Source organism: Perissodus microlepis, chromosome 18, assembly GCF_051167445.1.
Source record: "Perissodus microlepis isolate ML-2025 ecotype Zambia chromosome 18, ASM5116744v1, whole genome shotgun sequence".
NCBI lineage: Eukaryota > Metazoa > Chordata > Actinopteri > Cichliformes > Cichlidae > Perissodus > Perissodus microlepis.
This window is the reverse complement of record NC_140478.1, coordinates 14074552-14093106: the sequence shown is the minus strand read 5'-3', so window position 1 is coordinate 14093106 and position 18555 is coordinate 14074552. Positions and strand designations below refer to the sequence as shown.

Here is an 18555-nt window from a genome sequence, read left to right as displayed (position 1 = left end):
AACTTCTTCATGCACGGTTCATTAAAAAAGAAGCTCTTAAGTTACATAAATATTCCAAAAATAAATTCACTGCATTTGTGTGTCACACCTGTTTGGCTGCTTCCTGGTTGGTGCGCAGATGATCCAGAATAACTTCCGACGAAGTTTTCCATGTCCCACAAAGGCCCCCCTGACATTAAACCTGAGTCAGACTTCATTAAGTGGCCTGCAGGGATGCCCCCCAGCTGGTAGGGTTGAAAGGCATGATGGGATAGCTGGCTGTAGCTTGACAGGCCATGCTGGTTGTGGTGATCAGGTGAAAGGGTGAACAGAGCCTTGTCATGAGGCTCTGGGAAGCCTGTAGCCAGCCATCCAAACACATGTACACACACACACACACACACACACACACACACACAAAATTGTCAGAGATCAGTCAAACATTCTATACAATTCCAAGTGTGACTGTAGTTTCAGACAGGTTTTGAGTATTTTCCACACATGGCACACTCTCTTTGGCCCCTCACCCCTGTTCTGCTCATTCATCTGTTTGTACAGCGTGTCCAGCTCTGGGCGAACAGCCATCACAGAGAGAGCTCTGGGCCGGGGGTCAAACATAACTTCGTGACCCCAGCCGTCAGGGCCAGAGGGGATAGAGAGGGAGGAGGAGACAGGCTCACTGAAAAGGGCTGGAGGAGAATGACAGGACACATACAGAAGACGAAAGGATGAGGAGGAAAAAAGAAAATGATCTTTGCAAGTCAACAGCCATCTGTGACTCCCCTACCTCTGGTCAAACCCACAGCGGCTGTGCAAAGCATGTTGGGACAGCTGCTTGAAGACTTGAGGAGGCCATGAAGAGGAGGAGGAGGAAGAGGTGGTGGGATAGAGGAACGGACTAAAAGAGGGGAATGGAAGGTGAAATGATAGAAAGATGCATTTCACAGAAAGAGAGATTAACATCAACAATACCTTCCGGATCTGATCCGAGTCCTGGCTGCCGGAGTCGGTGTTCCTCCTGATATTCCCTGGTGTCCAAATCAGAGCACAGCTCCAAGTCTTCATTGGTTTGGTACTCATCGGACACCAAGGAGGTCCTATCTGATTGGTCCGTAGTCTCAGAGAGGGCGTGGCAACTGGACGGGGTCTCGGGACGATGCTGCAGCTTTGTGTGGAGTGATTCAATGATTTTATCTTTCTGCTGCAACTCCTTACTTAACCTGCACGTGGACAGAAGGTCATGATATCACAGTGAAACTGAACTCTGACCTTTGAGATATTAAACCTAATCACTTTCATTTCATTCTATTACACATTTGTGTGTTCTTTGTAGGAATTAGCCTCCGAACTCTTGAGTCATGATCAAAAAAATGTTTTTTGAGTTCAAGGTTCTGATGAAAGTCTAACTAGTTCCTCCTCGAATCGAAGTAAATGCTTTTACATTTGCTTCTTTGTCAGTTTTTTCATTTGGATGCACAGAAAACAGAAAACGCATCAACATTGAGGGAAATAGGAAAGGAAAATTTTTTCCAGTAATATTAGACAACATAAACAACACTATTACTGTAAAAAAGAGCTCTTCTTCCCTATATGAGCACAGGATAACTCACTTTATATTAAAGCCCATTTAAAGAGCATTAACTAATAGGGTGTGAGGTGCTTATAAGTCCTAATAAGATGCCTATTAATGTGTATTTTATGTTAATAGTGCCTTCATGCCTGTCAACAACATACTATGTGTTAGCTCCAGGAAGCCATGGATTACAGTAGTTTTAGGTACTTTTTATACTGTTCTAAAATCACTACTAAATCAAAGGCTTGCATAGCTACTACACTATGTTCTTGACTACTGTAAATTTATGCACCGTCATCATCCATCCTCATAGGCTGGCCCAAATTTTGAGACATCACATGATGTCCTGTTCTGTTCTTGCATCAGTAATGTGTGTGATGCAACGATGTGTGGACATCTTCTGTGTAAGCACCCAAAAGAATTGCAACCAAAGTCGAATGAAATTAAATGAGACAAACTGACCATGCAGACACATTTATATAGAAGATGAGAAATCACTTCTAGTGAGTCGCAAGTGGGTCTAGAGGCCTTACAGACCCTCATGCTATGTATTTGTGTCTCTCTTGCTGTTTTGGGTCCCCTGACTCTCTGACAGCATCTTTTTTTTTTTTTTTAAGTGTCTTTGTTTTTTTATTTCACCAGCTTTCCTGATAACCCTTAAAAATGTTGCATGCTGGAAAATATTTCAAAACAAATATTTATCAGTACAGCAGCAAGCGTCAATACAACAGAAATCCACGAATAAGTAACTTAGCATGAATCCAACAGAAACAGTGTGCCAAGCTGTGAAGGATACAGAAACACTGAGCATTTTAAAGCCTGTCTGGGTGGACACCGGGAAGCTGTCTGTTCAGCTAGAGTAACTTAAATGATCCGCGTGGTGGCCCGCGTGTGGATTAACAGCAGACCTTCTGTCTTCTCTCCAACATAAGTAGCTATGCAGACAGCTCCTCACAGCGTGTCACATGACAGAGCAAACTAATCAGCGGGACAGACTTAGTGCTGCAAAGTGAGCTATTAAGTTCAGTGGGGGTCAACAGATCACAAAACTGCAGGTGACACTGCAGTTTTGATAAAGACCAAAACTGATCTTCATGTTAGGCTGAATCTTCATGCTTCTGCTTAAATTTTGGTCTGTGTCAGTTTCTGGGGACTGACTTGATTTTGGAACCAGGCTCAACTAATTATTCGAACAGTGATGGCTTCACTTTTCATCCCCAGATGTTGCTGGTTGCTTGATTTTAAGCAAAGATAGCTCCTTGGTTTAATTGCTACCACCCTAAAATAGTTTAATCTCCTACATATTCTCACATTACACATGTAGATATGAACAAGCTCACTTACCGCAAGGCGAGCAACTCGTGGCCTGTCTTGTCGTCATGGCTCTCTACGCGTTCTCCTGTGGAGAGAAAAGAGGAAAGATGGAGCGGTGAGATTTTAAATAACAGTAGAAACAGTTTAAAAAAAAAAAACGTTCCTTACGTCCACTAATCTTGGTGACCACTCTTTGTGCCAGGGCAGTGCTCTGTGCCAGCTGCTCTCTGAAGCTCTGACCCATGTAGTAGTCAATATCATTGGCCCGCAGGAGCTCCTCAAAAGCCTGAAAGTTGTTGACGTTTAGTGCATCTGTGAGAATCTGCTATGAACTTTGCTAGAACTTTATTCTCTCTCCATGTTGATAAAATGTAGAAAATATCACTGAATCAGTGAGTGTGTTTGCAGCACCTTGGTGGTGTCTCCCAGGTGTTGGGTCAGGATGTGACAGACTCCTTGCCCTTCTCTCATCCGCTGCCTCAGGTGGGACAGCTCACGAGCTTGAGCCTGGATCAGAGAGTTGTACTTCCTGCACAGTGCGGAAGACAATCAGCCACCACAGGGACAAAATGCACCGCAGTGTTAAGGGAGATTAGTATTGCTCTTATGTGCATACATCAACTGATTCTAGATAAAAAGTAAATGTGCAACACTGCCACTTTATCGCTGCTAACCTACCCAGGCCAGGTGGCACATTTCCCTTCTTCTGCTTGGCCTTTGCCCTCCGATCTGGTAGTTTTCAACTGAGCCTCCAGCGACGTGACTCGTTCCATCAGTTCTTGGAGCTCCCTGCTGGGCTTGGAACCTGGACGAGCCCCTTGGGTATCAGATAACCAGCCTTCATCCTCATCCACACCACTCGGGGCTGGTGATCTTTCAAGCGCCCAGTTTACCTAAAGGGTGAGGATGAAAAGCAAAAAAACCCTTGTTTTTTGAATTGTTTTTTCTTTAACATTAAATAAATTTAAAGTACAGCATTTGTTGGTGAGTCAGTACCTTGCGGGGGGTGCGCTCCAAGCTGGAGGCGTAGTCGCTGGTCGCAGACAAAGACCGGACACGGAGCTGCAGTCCACGGATCACTTTGTGACAGCGAGTCAGCTGTGAGCGCAGATCCTGGACCAGATGCTGGAGAGACGCCGACTCATCCCTCATTTCATAAGCGCCTCTGTTACTGCTGCAGCTTCCAGCGTACCAGCCACCACCCTCACAGTCCTGAGGATGGGACAGCGACGTGCACATCTCTAGGTCGTCAAACTCTGCAAGGAGGAGAGGTGAGACAGGATTAATGAGAGTATCTTAAAGAGCATGTTTTTGGTCTAAAATGAATCAGATCTTTGTTCATCACCTGGGCTGCTGGTGTCTTCTCTCTCTGCTTCGTTCTCACTCCGGCCACAAGTTTCATAACCCAGATCCTGAAGATCCACCTGCACCTGCTTGTTGGCCTGCTGGACAGACGTCTCGGCTGCACAGACATGAGGCAGAACTTACTTCATTCCTTTATACCAAATAATTAAATATGTTTAAATGTATTTGTCTAACTCATCCCAGCCTTCCTTTATACATGCTCCTCAGAGTGACTCACTGAGCAGATCTCTGTACTCCTTCAGCTGTTCGGCCTGAGCTTGGACCGTGGCCTCAGACACCATCAGCCTCTCTTGCAGCTCTCTGTTCTCCTGCTGGCTCAGAGTCAGATCAGCGTGCAGACGAGACGCCTGTTCACGGAGGCCATCCTCTTTATCTCGCCAGAGCGCTCTGACCTGAGAGCTGTCACCGGCGACCGCTGTCTCCTGCAAAAGCAAAGCATCTAAGCAACACTGATGTGTAATCTTCACAGGCACATCATTTAATTATTTAGTCATACAGCATCTCTTGCACTGAAATATCACATATAACAAGACATTAACTGACTGTTTCTGATTCTTTTTTAAGAGCTACGTTTATATGTAAAACATGACAAATAATATGATTACATTTAAACTTGTTAGTACAACTATTTAGTACACCTGGATTACTGACGATCCAATTATAAGCAGTATCAGACTAACTTTATAAATTAAACTTTACTAGTGACACTTTATTGCCCTTCAATTGTTTCTAACATATTTTCCCATCTAAACTGTATATGTTACATTTAATGATCTGAGTACTGTTTCTGGTATTAAATTGTCTGGTCATTTTATTCTCTTTAACACTAAAGAGAATCACACTAAATCTGTAATAATGATCAGATATAATGTGTTACCGCTTCAGGTTGGTGTGTGAGATGGTGAGATGTCAGTGTGCCCAGGTTCAGAGAGCATGGCCTCATGCAGTGCCTCTTCCCTGGCTCGTTGCTCAGACTAACACACGGAGGACCTCGCTTCCCCGCCGGCACCGGAGATGTTTCCAGTTCATCTTCTTCCTCAGTATCCTCTTCCTCCTCCTCCTCTTCTTCTTCTTCCTCCTCCTCCTCTTCTTCCTCCTCTTCTTCTTCTGGGCTCAGACTCTTCTCTGTGTTTGCCCCCACCACTCCAGCTCGTACTTGGTTTTCTTTCAGGGCCTGGTTCTCCCTTTGCAGCTTCTGCAGGGCACTCCTAGCAAAAGTCAAACAGAAGGACAAATAAGCATAATGGTGCCATCAAACACAGCACGATCAGGTAAACAATAAGTAATTTAAAGCAAATTACACACCTCATCTGAGCTACAGAGGTGTATCCATCCCTCTCCAGCTGTGACTTTATTTCTTCAAGCTCGAACTCGAGTGTCTTCTTTGCTTCATCGAGCTGCTTTACATCAGCTGTCTGGGACTGTGCCCCCCTCACCAGCCCTCGGGTCACACACTCAGGTCCTTGAGCCTTAACAGAAGCCTACAGAGTTAGAAATAATACTTCTTAGTTCTTACCCTTTAAGTCATGGGAGTAGGTGAGATGCTCTTAATGGTCACAGTGAAGTGTTAGTAAAAGCACTTTACCTGACCGGAGGTCAAACTTCTGGCATTCACGCTATCGTCATCCTCCTCTATGCTGTCTGTGAACTCCTCACTGCTTTCGTCTTCATCGTCTCCCTCTTCCTCCTCTGTGCTGAGCTCTGGAAACAAAATGACCATTTAGGGAAAGTATCCACTTGCTTTGGTTCTTTTCTTTAAATCTCAAACCCCCTGGTTTTCTTCTCAGTCCTGTAGTTTTTAAGCCTCTCCCTCCCCGGCATCCACTCTCTATCCCATTCTTTCCACAGTCCTCTCTCTCTCTCCACTGAATCACCACTTTGGAAGTCATGGGACTTAAGGGAAATGTTATGTCATAAGTTGCAAGCCAGCCAAAAAAACGGTGCACTCAGTAACAGTGTGTGTGTGAAGGCCACTTTAAACACCTAAAAATGCCACAACTGTAGCAGATTTAGAGTAACGACTGTTTGCAGGGATTAAAGGAGGTTGTTGTGACCGAGCACTGCATGTTCTCTTCTCTGTTCTGTTTTTAATATTGTATACACACTCACAAAGAGAGCAGGAACATCAGGAAAGTGACTGAAAAGAATTTCTAAGGGAAACAGTTTTACATAATAGGCCTTCGCACACACACGCACTGTGCAGAGCTACATGTGAATCATAGGTGTGGGTTTGTGTCTAGAGTTGCTCACTGCATTGTGGGGACATATTAAAGGATTGTTTCATAGTCAGAACAAGTTTAACGGGTGCTAATTATCAGAATGTGTCCACCTATAATGAAGCATACAGCACTAAATGTCTCTGTGTTGTTAGCGAGAGGGCAGGACACTCAGCAAAACTGCTGAGGCAATACTGATTGAGTAATGTGTCCCTGCAGGCTTAACTGGTGTAATGTGGCACCCTGTTTACACACTGTGACACTACATAATGTCACCACATATGAGGAAGGTGTAGGAAGAGTAATGAATTGTATTTTTATTCAAGCTAGATCGCGAGGACACTGAGTGACCGGCCACACGGGCTTTGTGTTTATGAATATCTCATTGGGCATTACAGTGGAAGCCATGCAAACATGAAAACCATGCCACACTATCATGCATGAGGGAGAAAGGACATGAAGGAAAATTAATTGGGACCGAGTTTGTTTTAAGAATACATGTTGCTGTTTGTTGCCTTTGTATTTATACATTAAAAGTTCTAGCACGTGTTCATATGGTTTTAAATTTACACTTTAGGACAAAAAAAGGCAAAGTTGAGAGGCTGAGGAGGGCGGGTAAATAATATTTCTACTCTGGGTAAAGGCTTAGAGAGATGATATATACTGTGGGTTGCTCTGAGGGGAAAGACGGAAGGTATGTCAAGGAATAAGTGGAGGATTTCAGGTTTCCTAATTAAACACAATAAAGAGAAATCCATACCAGAAGTGCTTTTGACAAAAAGCCAGCACATGTTTATTTTTGATGCATTTAAAACACAAAAAAAGAAGAAGAAGTAGAAGGAGCTTTGACGGTGATTCCATCTGTGAGGCTAGATGAAAAGATCAGGGGCACAAAATCCCTAGAAAATGTACTCTACCTCATATAAATAATTCATATGCAAGGTTTATTTCTGGTGTTCACATCTCCTGTCATTAATAGAGAGCACTGTCTAGACTGTAGATTATCCTATCTCTGTACAAAGCTGGATCTAGAAGCAGAGCTGCTAAAAATATGCATATCATATAAAATTACTACAACATAAAGCATCTGCCAGCTTATATCTAAAACGACTAGCCTACTCTATCATGCATATCTATCAGAGCTAACACAGAACTAAAGGAAAGTACGAGGCCATCTTTTTTGGATTTGTTTCCTGGGCCTTCGCTAAGCGTGCACAATCCTGCTGACAAACAGATGATATAAAACAAATGATGGATGGTGAGACGTTACACTGTAAGGCATGAGCTTGAATTTCTCCACAAGACGTGACTTCACTGTGACAGTAAGGCTGGAAGAGCGACACCGGTGAGAGACAGTACACAGAAATGGCAATAGAGAACAATCGAGCTACAAAGCAATATGCAGGCAATCCTCAAAAAAACAATATAAAAAAACCCAAACAGATTCACACCACACTCACAAAATATATTAATAAATTAAACTCTGAGTTGCACATTTTCACTTCATACCATTAAGAGGAGTGTTTGTGTTATTTGGACAAAGCTGCCTGCACACTGAGGGTCAGATTTTGGCTTTTTTTAAATATAGATCTATTTCTCTTACTTCAGGAACGCAATGTTTCATAAACCTGACCGTCAGTGGTTGGAGACAGCTCCATCTCACATTTAGAGTGTCACTGAGTGGTGCTGTGGTCACACAGAGCATCAGGTGACAATGGTGCTTGCAGCCTTGGAGGCTGGACCCTGCCCGTTCCCACCTCCAAAGTCAGGCTGCCTTTTAGCTGCCCTGTCCAGTAGCAGGGCCGTGTTACGGGTCCGAGACAGGACCTCCTCCAGCTGTCTGCGGAGTGCCTGAACTGAATCCAACTCCATGTGGAGGGCCTGGATCTTCTCTGAGCTGCTGCAAAATCAAAAAGACCAGAACAAAATGGTGTTTTTGACAAAAAAAAAAGAAAGGACAAAAAAATGCTTTTCAGGAATCCAGAGTGTCACAAGACCTGCGTGGAATTTCCCTACCTGTCACTCTTATGAATGTGAGTGAGATTTTGGTATAACCTCTTCTCTGCCCTCAAGGCGTCATTCAGCTTGCTGTACTCTGATACCAGCTGCTCCAGCACATGCTGAATCACAGTGGTGGGGAGGGTTAAAAAGGAGTAAAGTGGTTATTTCCTAAGGAATACAAATGTCTAAACACTGTCTAAGCGACTCGAAATGAAGCAATAATCATACTTTGTGATCAGTGTTGTCTTTTGTGGCATCTCCTTCTGACTGCTGGTGAGCTAAAGACAAACGCAGAGCAGAGATCTCCTTCTGCAGAAAAAGAACCCAAAGATGTCACTAAAAGATTAAAAAACATGAAATTTTAGTGCATCAGATCAAGAGCTTCACTGATACCTGAGCCTCTGCCTCCTTTTTCAGCACCAGCTGCATGTCTTCCTTCAGAGCCTTAATCTCTGCCTCGCTCTCCTTGGAAAACGGCTGCATGGCCTCTTCCTGGACCTTCATCAGCTCCTGACAGTGTGATAAAGTAGCCTGTGAACACCAGGTGTACAGGATCTATAGAAAGACAAACAGCCAAGGGAAAATGTCGGAGCAAGTACCTTGATAAAAGCCTCCTTCTCTTTAAGGAGAGTCTGCAGATGCTCCGTCTCTCCTCCCGTGTCTCTCTCCTTGTCCCATCTCAGTTCATGCAGCTCCTGCTCTCTTTCTGACAGCTGCTTGCGAAGCTCCTGTAGCTGGCCAGTCCGCTCACTGATCACTAAGGAAAGCCTGTAGGAGTAGTCCTGAGAGAGAAAGATCAGGTTACACTTTATCTTCCTGAACCGCCTTTTTGTACGGCCCAAACCTATAATCTACCAGCTGCACTTCGATGCCACGATGTCGCCCACCTGCAGATACTGGTCTTTGGAGCTGAGAGTGCTGAGCAGATCCTGGATCTGTGCTTGTTGTTCCTTAGACTGCCGGCTGCGGTCTCCCAAAAGCTCCTGGAAGAGTTTCTCTTTCAGAGCCAACCGAGCCTTCAGCTCCTCCACAACCTCAGTGGGACCGGCCTGAACTCTGGCGACGAGGGCAGCTGTGAGATCCTGCACACGCGCAACACAACACACAGACCAATTAGTAAGAAACTGGTGAGACAGGTTTGTCGACATGGGATGGTTTTTCAAAGCTTTGAACATTTACATCGCAAACAACTGAGAATAATTGAAACAGAAACCTGTTGTAAATGTCAGTGTGTACCTGAGCCTCCTGGCTGCGTGTCTGTAGTGCTGCTTGTAGCTGGGTTATGATGGTGTCTTTCTCTCTCAGGGAGTTTCTCTCCTTCTCGTCGCTCTGCTGCTTCAACCACTGGAGGTTCCTGTAGGCCTCTGCTGCCTGCTCCAGCTCCAGCTCTTTACCCCGCACCAAACCGTCAAGACTCTGGTGGTCACGATCACCAAAAATATATCAGTGCATAACTTTAGATACCGAGTAATATGTTTAATGCTATAAAACCTGAAGCATGAAATAACTGCCAGAAAAATTCAATTTTCTTGAAAATGGAGAGTTTACTGAGCATTATGACAACTAAAAATTTTTAATTTATTCACAATTTATTAAATATGATGCACTTGGCTTATTGGTTTCTTGGTTCAAGCTTGTTTTAAACTGTGAGCTTTAATCTGCATAATATGTATGTTCTAGTATTTCCACACCAAACAGTTCTGACGTGATGATGCTGCGTGTCGCGAGCGTACCGTGATGGTCTCCTCGTTGTTGGACAGAATGCAGCGGAGTCTCTCCAGGTCTCGCTCCTTCTCTCTCAGAGCCAGCTGCAGCCTCCTCACCTGGCCCTCACGCTCCTCCACACAGTGGAACTTGTCATCGATGGATTGCTGCAGGCAGCGATGGAAAAGCATCCTCAACCTTCACCGTGTTCTTTGCACTTCATAGTTTTGTAGTTTACTGCATAAAATGTTTAGCTATGCAGTAGCTAACACCAAGAGATTTAACACATGCTTTTCATCGTCACCTTTTTAATTCATATATTTCTTCCCACTGCAGTAAAATATTACTGCACTCTGACCTTTTGGTTTGTGAGTCTGTATTGCTGTGTGCCCATGACTCTTGACTGATACTCGTTTGTGACTAAAAGCCTTCCCACTGTCCCGACAATGAATGCACATCAGTTTGTTCATGAATCACACGGTGTATTCGAGGCGAATGTAACCGTGGCTAAAATGAGTTGTTTTCAGTATCTGCCACAAGTTTCAATCCCTGCTGTGAATCTGTGTGCTTGTTTACCTCCAGAGCTCTGTCTCTTTCTTTAATGCGCTCCCTCAGTTTCTCCAGCAGGGCGTCTCTTGGATTTGGTTTGGAGCTCCCCGTTGATTCCACCATCTCTGAGTACTCCTACAGATGAATATATTTTTAGATGGGCTAAAAAAGAAGTGTGTGTGTGCCTAATATATATATACTGTATGAATATACACAGTATATATAATATGTAAGCAGACTGTGTGGGATTGTGCACGTCACCTGCAACTGTTGCTCCTTGTCCTGCAGAGCGCTTTTGAGCTGTGCGACGCTCCGGTCTTTCTCCTGCGTCACAGCGTGTTTCTCTGCTTCGCTCTCCTTTAAAGCTGCTTCTTTGGCCTGAAGCTCAGTGCGAAGTTTGTGAAGGGCGCAGCGCAGGTCCTGCAGTAGAAAGAAAGTATGTTAAACGTGCTGTGTAACATGTTTGGTTTACTCACACTGTCACAACCAGACTGACCTGATTGTGTTTTTCGGTGACCTCTCTGTGCTGCAGTGCCTCCTGTAGATCTGAGTTTAGTCTCTCCTTGAACCTCATCAGGTCATCGGCTTGCCTCTGGCTCTGTCTCAGACTCCTCTGGCTGGCCTCCAGCTCCAGTCCAAGAGAGAACAGGGAGCTCTGCACCCCGACCAGCTCGCCCTGCAGCTGAGCGAGCGCCAAGGACTCGCTAACTCCTGCCGGAGCCTGAAGAAAGGAACGACCACAGACCAAGGTCAAAAAGACAACATGTTTTCACACTGAGGACAACATTTACATTTTTGATTAAAAAACAGGTCAAAAGTTTCACCTTGCTTTGAGCAAGCTGGCTGTGATGAGCTATTTCCTGCAGCTTGCAAAGTGTGGTGTTCTGCCCTTCAATCAGCTGGTACAGCTCCTGGGCCTTAGAGCAGAATCAGCAAATTTACAACAGGTTTACAAATCACGTCACAGCGATCTTTGTTTAGGTACAAACAGACACACACCTCGCTGTCTTTGGTGCTGAGAGACTCTGTGAGGCCCTGAATGGTTCTTTCCTGACTCTGAGAGGCCTGGCGAAGCGAACGTAGCTCGCACTCCATCTCACTCAGCTTCTCCTGCAGCTTCTACAGACGGAGGCAGAAAGGTTAGGTTAGGCTGCCATCAGCCTGATGCACAATAAAAGAACATATCCAGCTGCTGTAATGTGTTTTAATGAAGATCACCATGTTGTTGGCCTCGCTCTCCTGGATTTTGGCCTGCAGGGATTGGACCTGGAGCTGGGCCTTCTGCAGCTCGCTGACACACTGACCGGCCGCACACTCATACTGGTTGAGCTGGCTCTGCTGCTCTTCAACAAGACTCTGGAAAAGGTTAAGACATCAGAGTTTAACCTTATAAAATCTATTCACAATATCTTTTAGCTGAATTATTTTTAGAAAACACATTTTTCTCAAATTCATAAAAAATAGAAAGCCTTCATAACCACCACAGCATATTACGTAATACTTTTTGTGCACAAGATACATAAACTCTGTTCATTCGTGTGTGTGCTATGACAAGGAAAGAACCACTCGAGTGGTTTATGAGCATCTGCATGCATGAGTGAGTTTACCCAAAGTGCTCTGTGCTCCTGCTACATACATACATACATACATAACCAGCATATAAATGATTTTAACTTTCACTACAGGAAGAATATCACTATGTGTTTGCCGTTTGGGTGACGCAGTTCAGAGTTTTCACATTAAGATAGAAGGTGGTATTATCATGAAATAGTGTGACTTTAGTAGCCAACCAGTATTGAGATGACAGAGTGGTCTGACATCGCGTGGATCACTTTGCCTCAAGGGCTCTGAGTGAAAATAGGGCAGTAGTGGAGTCACTTTGTCTTAACATCTCCCCATATCTAACCTAATTCACTGAGCACTCCCCGCTCGGCGATCACATGCTCATAGTAAGGGAAAAACACAGGCTTCAGACAAATCCATACCCCCTACAAGGTATTACAGAGGAGTAAGAGAAATTGGACTTTTTTTAACTACAGCACAAACAAAAACTCATCCACACACATTTATCTTTACATATTGGAGCGGAAAATCTTGTTTTGCAAGGCTGGAAAAACTGCAAGACTCATCTGTCTAAAGGCTGTGTTCATGTATCATCACTGCAAACACTCGGCTTTAGATTAGATAAGGAGTAACAAATTAAAGGCTGGAAGAACACAGATATTAATACTAAAATAAGCTAATGTGCCATGCTGTGCTTCGTCATTAGTTCTTTATGTGTGCACACTCACGCACACAGACTAGCTAATTAGGCCATGCTACCCACACCTGACTGCTTGTGTAATGTATAGTGTTACCACACAACTAAACATGGCTGCACGCTACTGAAGCTCAGGTCCTGTGGGGTGAGAGCTAACTGCAGAGGCTGTGTGTAGCTGGATTATGTGGATAGTTAAGCTAAAATGTGGTGATAATGGTTTTGTGGGCAGGCCGCGGTGTCAAACATCAAAGCCTGTCAGGCTGGTTCAGGCAGATTACTGCAGATGTAGCAAGTTTGCTCATCAAAGGCCAACTTCATTACTGTACCAAGCGCCGTCACTCTGCACTAATGAAATTCGTCTTTTTGCCGACATCCCCATTCCGATCAAGGTTTTGTACCTGGTGGGGAGGAGGAGGAGGATACTCTTTGTACAAATCTTCAAACAATTTCTCCAAGTCTGCCAGGTTCAGATCCTGATCCAGCCCAGTGTCCACTCTGATCAGAGGGGTATCCAGCTCAGGTGTTGGCGTGTGATTGTATCTCTCTCCGTTTGGGCTTCCATAAGGCATTCCCATAATGGGATCGGTAAAGGACAACCTTGTGCCCCCGTTGCTGGAGCTTCGTCTTAGAAAGACTGGGAGCTTGCTCCCTTTTGTGCTCCGGACTGGCCGGTAGACAGCACAGCTTTGCAGCAAAGAGAGGGCTAGAGAGAAAGTGCGTCTAGGAGAGGCTTGGCCAAGTGGAGCTCCCATGTGCTCCTCAGAGAGGGAGTCAGATATCTGGTCTTCGATTGCATCCACTGGGGAGCCCAGGGATCCATCTGTTATGGCTCCAGGCTGAATATATTCCTCAACTGCCTCCAGGGATGCTATAGAGGGGCTTGAGCTGGCTCGCCCAGCTAAAGTGTGATCACTATCTGAGGTCCTCGAGGGGTCCTGAGATCCAGGAACTAGAGTCTGAGAGGAGGTGACGTCTTCTGAATCTTCCACATTTTTCCTCTCTCCTTCTCCACCTGCACCACCTCCAGTCACACTTCCCCCAACCACACTGGCTGAATATCTGGTTGACGGCCCACAAGAAATACTCCGAGCCAACTTTCTGGGCACCTTACAGACAGCTTCATAATCAGCGTCTGCCACCCGCCAATAAGAACATCCCCGGCACCTTCTGGGAGTGCTGGGCGTACACCGTTGTGAGCCTTCAACTGCAACCTCTGACCCTTTAGCAGCAGGACATTGAGGATGGTGGTGATGTTGGCAGTCCAGGCTGTCATCTGCCCAGGACTCATACAAAGAGTAGACTAAATCCTCCTGGAGCAGGGCGCAATACTTTGCATGAGTTAGCCCTGAAATATCCACCATCCCATCCCCTGGTCCGTCATCACTTCCACTTAATGTTACAGCCCCTTCATCTGAATTGGTTTTCCGATAGAGCCCGCTGATGCACTGCCTCAGTCGATGCTTCTCCTGCAGGAGCCGCTGCAACCTCTCGATGGACAGGGCCTCCACACGAGCGATGACTGTGTCGAAGCGGTACATGCGGTCCAGCATGAAGGTGCACTTGGAGCAGGCAAACTCTCCTCTGCCGTCCCGGGTCAGCTCCCGCCCCACAGCATAAGAGAGCAGCACGTGCAGGTTGAGTTTGGCAGCAGGATGGAAGATCCATTTTCGCTGGTTGCCACAGAGCTCCCGTCCACAAATACGACACACCTCCTTCATCTTGAGATCAAACATTACACAGTATTATAGTTATCAGGGAGGAGCAGAACATCTTATTTACTCTAACATGAGGATGTGAGGATACATGGATCCTCAGAATGACTGCGCTGCTTTATAAACAGCAAGAAGAGCACAATGAGCTGTAATGCTCCTCATTCCCCGAGTCCATGCGATGACTTCTAAGTCCATGATAAATTAAAGGAGGTAGACAAAAAAGAGCTTGTAAGATCAGTTTATACTGTAGCTGTGATCCAAAGACATCCAGGATCCCCGTTCATCTGATGGAGGGGCAGGTGAATCGCAATGGCGCACACTGGTCAGGTAATGTCTCGTGAATCAGACGCAGTATTTATCTTTAAAGTGTCCTCACGCTGTCAAAAAAACAAACATCGTATCTCGCATTTCCCAACACAGCCGCACGTGCCTCTGCACCATCACGGAGGCGCGAGCCGCTCCGAACGACGACAGGTTCATCGCGACCGGGAAGCGGCGGGATCTACTGCCCAGTACGCGGACACCGAGCAGTAACAGGCGTCCGAGGACGATCCTCTGACTCTTCCGGCGGCGTCTGTGTCCCAAACAAAGGCTGTCTGTTCATCTCAGAGCTGTTACAGCAGCTACAGGCAGAGATACGACACACCAGACTCCAGTCGGATGTCCTCCAGTCAGATAACGAAGCGCCTGCCCGAACCAGACCTGCAGCGTCGGAGCGCACCATTCAGGGAAAACGAGGGGGAGTTGAGAAGCCCGGTGAAGACGTTCAGGGATGCTCGCGGTTTAACTCCCGCTGAGATACCGTTTCAAAACATAGACACTTTCGTTTTAAAACGCATATTTAAATTCATCCCTAAATAACATCTCCTCTATTTTGGGTTTATTTGTAAACAGGAAAGAGAGTCGCTCCCCCGGGTGTCTGCTACTTCCTCCTACCCGGTTTGCTAAGCTCCGTCCGCCTGACTGAACAGGTGAAAAGCCCAGTAGCATGACGCTAATCTATAAAATTAAACGTCTCCAAGTTATATTTGTTTTAGCTGTATTAGCATGGTCGCATGCTAACCCTTAAAGTGGGCACTGTTGAAAAAGAACAACAGTGCCCACATTTAAATCAAACCGCTGCATTTTATAAAATAAAATGTAATATTATCTAATAACCAGTTGAATTATCAGCGAAGGCAAGTCAACCTGGGGACTCAAATCACTCCAGACATTCATAAATATTATGACACAGCCCATCTCTCTCTCTCTCTCTCTCTCTCTCTCACACACACACACACACACACACACACACACACACACACACACACACACACACACACACACACACACAAAACTATTGTACATTTCTTTAAGCATTAATAATTTAGAATTAACAAGACCACTACACGCAATTATAAACTACAGAAAAGACCTCCGAGGTTAATAAATGTATGCTCTGTTTCTTCCAGAGTCCCCTTCCTGACGCTTTGCAGAGTAAAAAATAGAAGATATCACATACTAATCAATAAATACAGTTAACAAAAAACACCTGTGTTGCAATGAGCCAGCGATGCTGCATATGAAAATAAACTCTTAATAGAGTTTCTTATCAGAAATCAAATTGTTTGTCATTAACTAAATTAATAATTTATTAATTAATAATAAAATAATAATATAATAATAATAATAATAATAATAATAATAATAATAATAATAATAGATACACTGACACACTTAAAAACACAATTAACTGCCCTGCTATTAACAAACGTATCAAACATCATTATATGATTATAACACGATTGCCATGGTGGCTTTAGTCTGTAAATAGTGTCCTCGTTAGACCAGCACAATATTATTACAATTATTTTCTGTTGCCATGGTGCTGATATTTCAACAATGGTTGGACTGTAATGACCAAACAACCAGAGCTTTATCCTGCATTTGACCGTGTAAGTTCAGCTCTGCAGCGGCTATGATTTTTGTTTGCCCGAGGGTGCACAAACAGATGGTCACACTGTGAGTTCCAAGAAGATATATGCAGTGCGAAGCCTGCCGTGTACCATTTTTCTCTCTGAAAGCAGCCGTACTGTGTCAGAGCAGAGAATGAGACTGGAAATCCTCACTAATGTGTGCTTCAAAGTCTTTGATTGCTGATTTTGTGAAGACTAATTGCTGAACCTGAGTCATTTTCTCTAAAATTAGGTTTAGCTGCAGAGAGCCATATGTGGGAAGGATGCAACTGAAGATTTTGTTCTTTCAGATTTAATGAGAACTCGAATGCTCATAACTACTATGAAACGTCTTGCTTTTTAACTGCTTCAGAGGTCTACACTGATGCATGTTATTCCTGACAAACAGATCCTGGAAATAAATATGTTACAAGGTTTCAGATTATATTCATGTCCAGCCTGCTCTTCTCTGCAGACAATTATTGGCTAAGTGTCTGTGGTGTCCGGGGAGTTAATTATGAGCTCTTATGGCGGGTGTCTGTCTGAAACAACACAACCTGATATCAGTGTCAGGGGTCGCCGAGCACTCAAAGGTCAATCTGACCTATCGATAGTTTGGCTGAAACCAGAACTGCTAAACTGCTAACCAGTGAGACGCCTGCATGCACACACGTACGTGAAGGATGGCTCCTCACGGAAACGTGCGCGCACACACACACAAACCCAGTTAAATTCATTCTTACATGCTCTATTCTGATGTTTGTGAGGACATGTAAACAAAGCTGTGGTAAGAACACACAACAACAGTTTCTTCCACTGATTTAGAAACCAATTCAGTAATACAGAAGAGGCGTATAATATATATAGCATGTATTATATACAGTTGCACATATATACTGTACTTATACTTCAAAAACAATCATCTTCTTCTGATTTTGCAAAGTCAAACAGCCTCATGAAAATTTGAATATCAGCTTTTAAACACGTGAGCAGTCTGAATCCAGCCAACAATTTTCATATATACCACGTGCCACACTCAGAGGGTTGCTGATCATATGCAAATTCCACTGTTACTCTAGTAACTAAATGCTGTGCCGTAGCGCAGCTGCCATTGCTGCCTCAGCTTTTTTTCCCCCTTTCATTGCACACTGACCGAGGCACACACTCACTCATACACACATGCTTTTACCCATACGTGTGTCCCGTCTGAAATCTGAACAGAGAGCCTGCCTAACAAGTACATTTGCATCCTTCATTCAGAAATGATTTACAAGTTAAAACGCCTGCACAGCCTCCCTGAAAACAAAACTCGCCTGACAACAAATATGTTTGCAGCAAATGCTGACAAATTCAAATACAGAGAAGCACCGCTGCACAGGTTCAGTAAGGCTAAACACACACTGTGTTCTTAAGTATTAATCCCTACAAGATCTCTACTCAACAGGGTAGAGATTCTGTCCAGGTTACAGTGAGTTGCTGTTCAAGTAATAGTCCCTCTCCATTCGTAGTTTCATCATGCATCAGGAGAGAAGTGTGCCCTTGAGGATGTCACTGCAGCTGAAGCCTGTAAATGTAATGAGATTCTGGCACTTCTCGTGATGAGATAAGCCCCCAGTAAGATGGCTCTCGCTACCACTAGAATCCTTAAGCAATACACTATACATTACAGCCTCAAAAAGCAAAATAGTTTTCTTTTTTCTGCCTCATGGTCCCTTTCTTCTACACAAATGTAGTTTCAGCTTAGTTTCAGAGTATTTTACTTATTTTTACTCATGATATTGTTATGAGCTCGCTCTTTGAGCTTGGTTATGAGGATGTCTTGCTGCTATTTTACCTTTTTCAGTGATGAAATTGGGTAAAATGTGGTCCTATACCACAAACACACTCACACTGTACGCACTGTAAAAATTCTTAAATACTATAGATCATTTCTTCTTACCTACAAATA

General features: G+C 44.4%; 1 protein-coding gene across 10 annotated transcripts in view; it reads right to left on the bottom strand.

The window, feature by feature from the left end:
• LOC146367513 (myomegalin) overlaps nucleotides 1–18555 on the bottom strand; it is a 53896-nt gene that overhangs the window by 9790 nt on the left and 25551 nt on the right. For 4 of the 10 annotated variants that reach the window (XM_084911478.1, XM_084911473.1, XM_084911476.1 and 1 more), the window contains exons 1-29: nucleotides 13360–15362; nucleotides 11920–12057; nucleotides 11701–11820; nucleotides 11526–11618; nucleotides 11198–11422; nucleotides 10963–11121; nucleotides 10729–10836; nucleotides 10182–10319; nucleotides 9685–9864; nucleotides 9336–9530; nucleotides 9048–9230; nucleotides 8842–8958; nucleotides 8677–8757; nucleotides 8464–8567; nucleotides 8205–8347; nucleotides 5817–5932; nucleotides 5537–5712; nucleotides 5109–5439; nucleotides 4449–4653; nucleotides 4212–4328; nucleotides 3863–4122; nucleotides 3545–3759; nucleotides 3278–3395; nucleotides 3035–3152; nucleotides 2897–2951; nucleotides 952–1199; nucleotides 767–877; nucleotides 507–668; nucleotides 89–337 (exon numbers count right to left, since the gene is read on the bottom strand). In XM_084911478.1, coding sequence (XP_084767604.1) covers nucleotides 89–337; nucleotides 507–668; nucleotides 767–877; nucleotides 952–1199; nucleotides 2897–2951; nucleotides 3035–3152; nucleotides 3278–3395; nucleotides 3545–3759; nucleotides 3863–4122; nucleotides 4212–4328; nucleotides 4449–4653; nucleotides 5109–5439; nucleotides 5537–5712; nucleotides 5817–5932; nucleotides 8205–8347; nucleotides 8464–8567; nucleotides 8677–8757; nucleotides 8842–8958; nucleotides 9048–9230; nucleotides 9336–9530; nucleotides 9685–9864; nucleotides 10182–10319; nucleotides 10729–10836; nucleotides 10963–11121; nucleotides 11198–11422; nucleotides 11526–11618; nucleotides 11701–11820; nucleotides 11920–12057; nucleotides 13360–14694 — 5800 coding nt within the window. In that variant the 5' untranslated portion in view covers nucleotides 14695–15362. Of the gene's footprint in view, nucleotides 1–88; nucleotides 338–506; nucleotides 669–766; nucleotides 878–951; nucleotides 1200–2896; nucleotides 2952–3034; nucleotides 3153–3277; nucleotides 3396–3544; nucleotides 3760–3862; nucleotides 4123–4211; nucleotides 4329–4448; nucleotides 4654–5108; nucleotides 5440–5536; nucleotides 5713–5816; nucleotides 5933–8204; nucleotides 8348–8463; nucleotides 8568–8676; nucleotides 8758–8841; nucleotides 8959–9047; nucleotides 9231–9335; nucleotides 9531–9684; nucleotides 9865–10181; nucleotides 10320–10728; nucleotides 10837–10962; nucleotides 11122–11197; nucleotides 11423–11525; nucleotides 11619–11700; nucleotides 11821–11919; nucleotides 12058–13359; nucleotides 15365–18555 lie in introns of those variants that run through there. The other 6 variants (XM_084911480.1, XM_084911481.1, XM_084911474.1 and 3 more) reach the window with 5 other exon arrangements.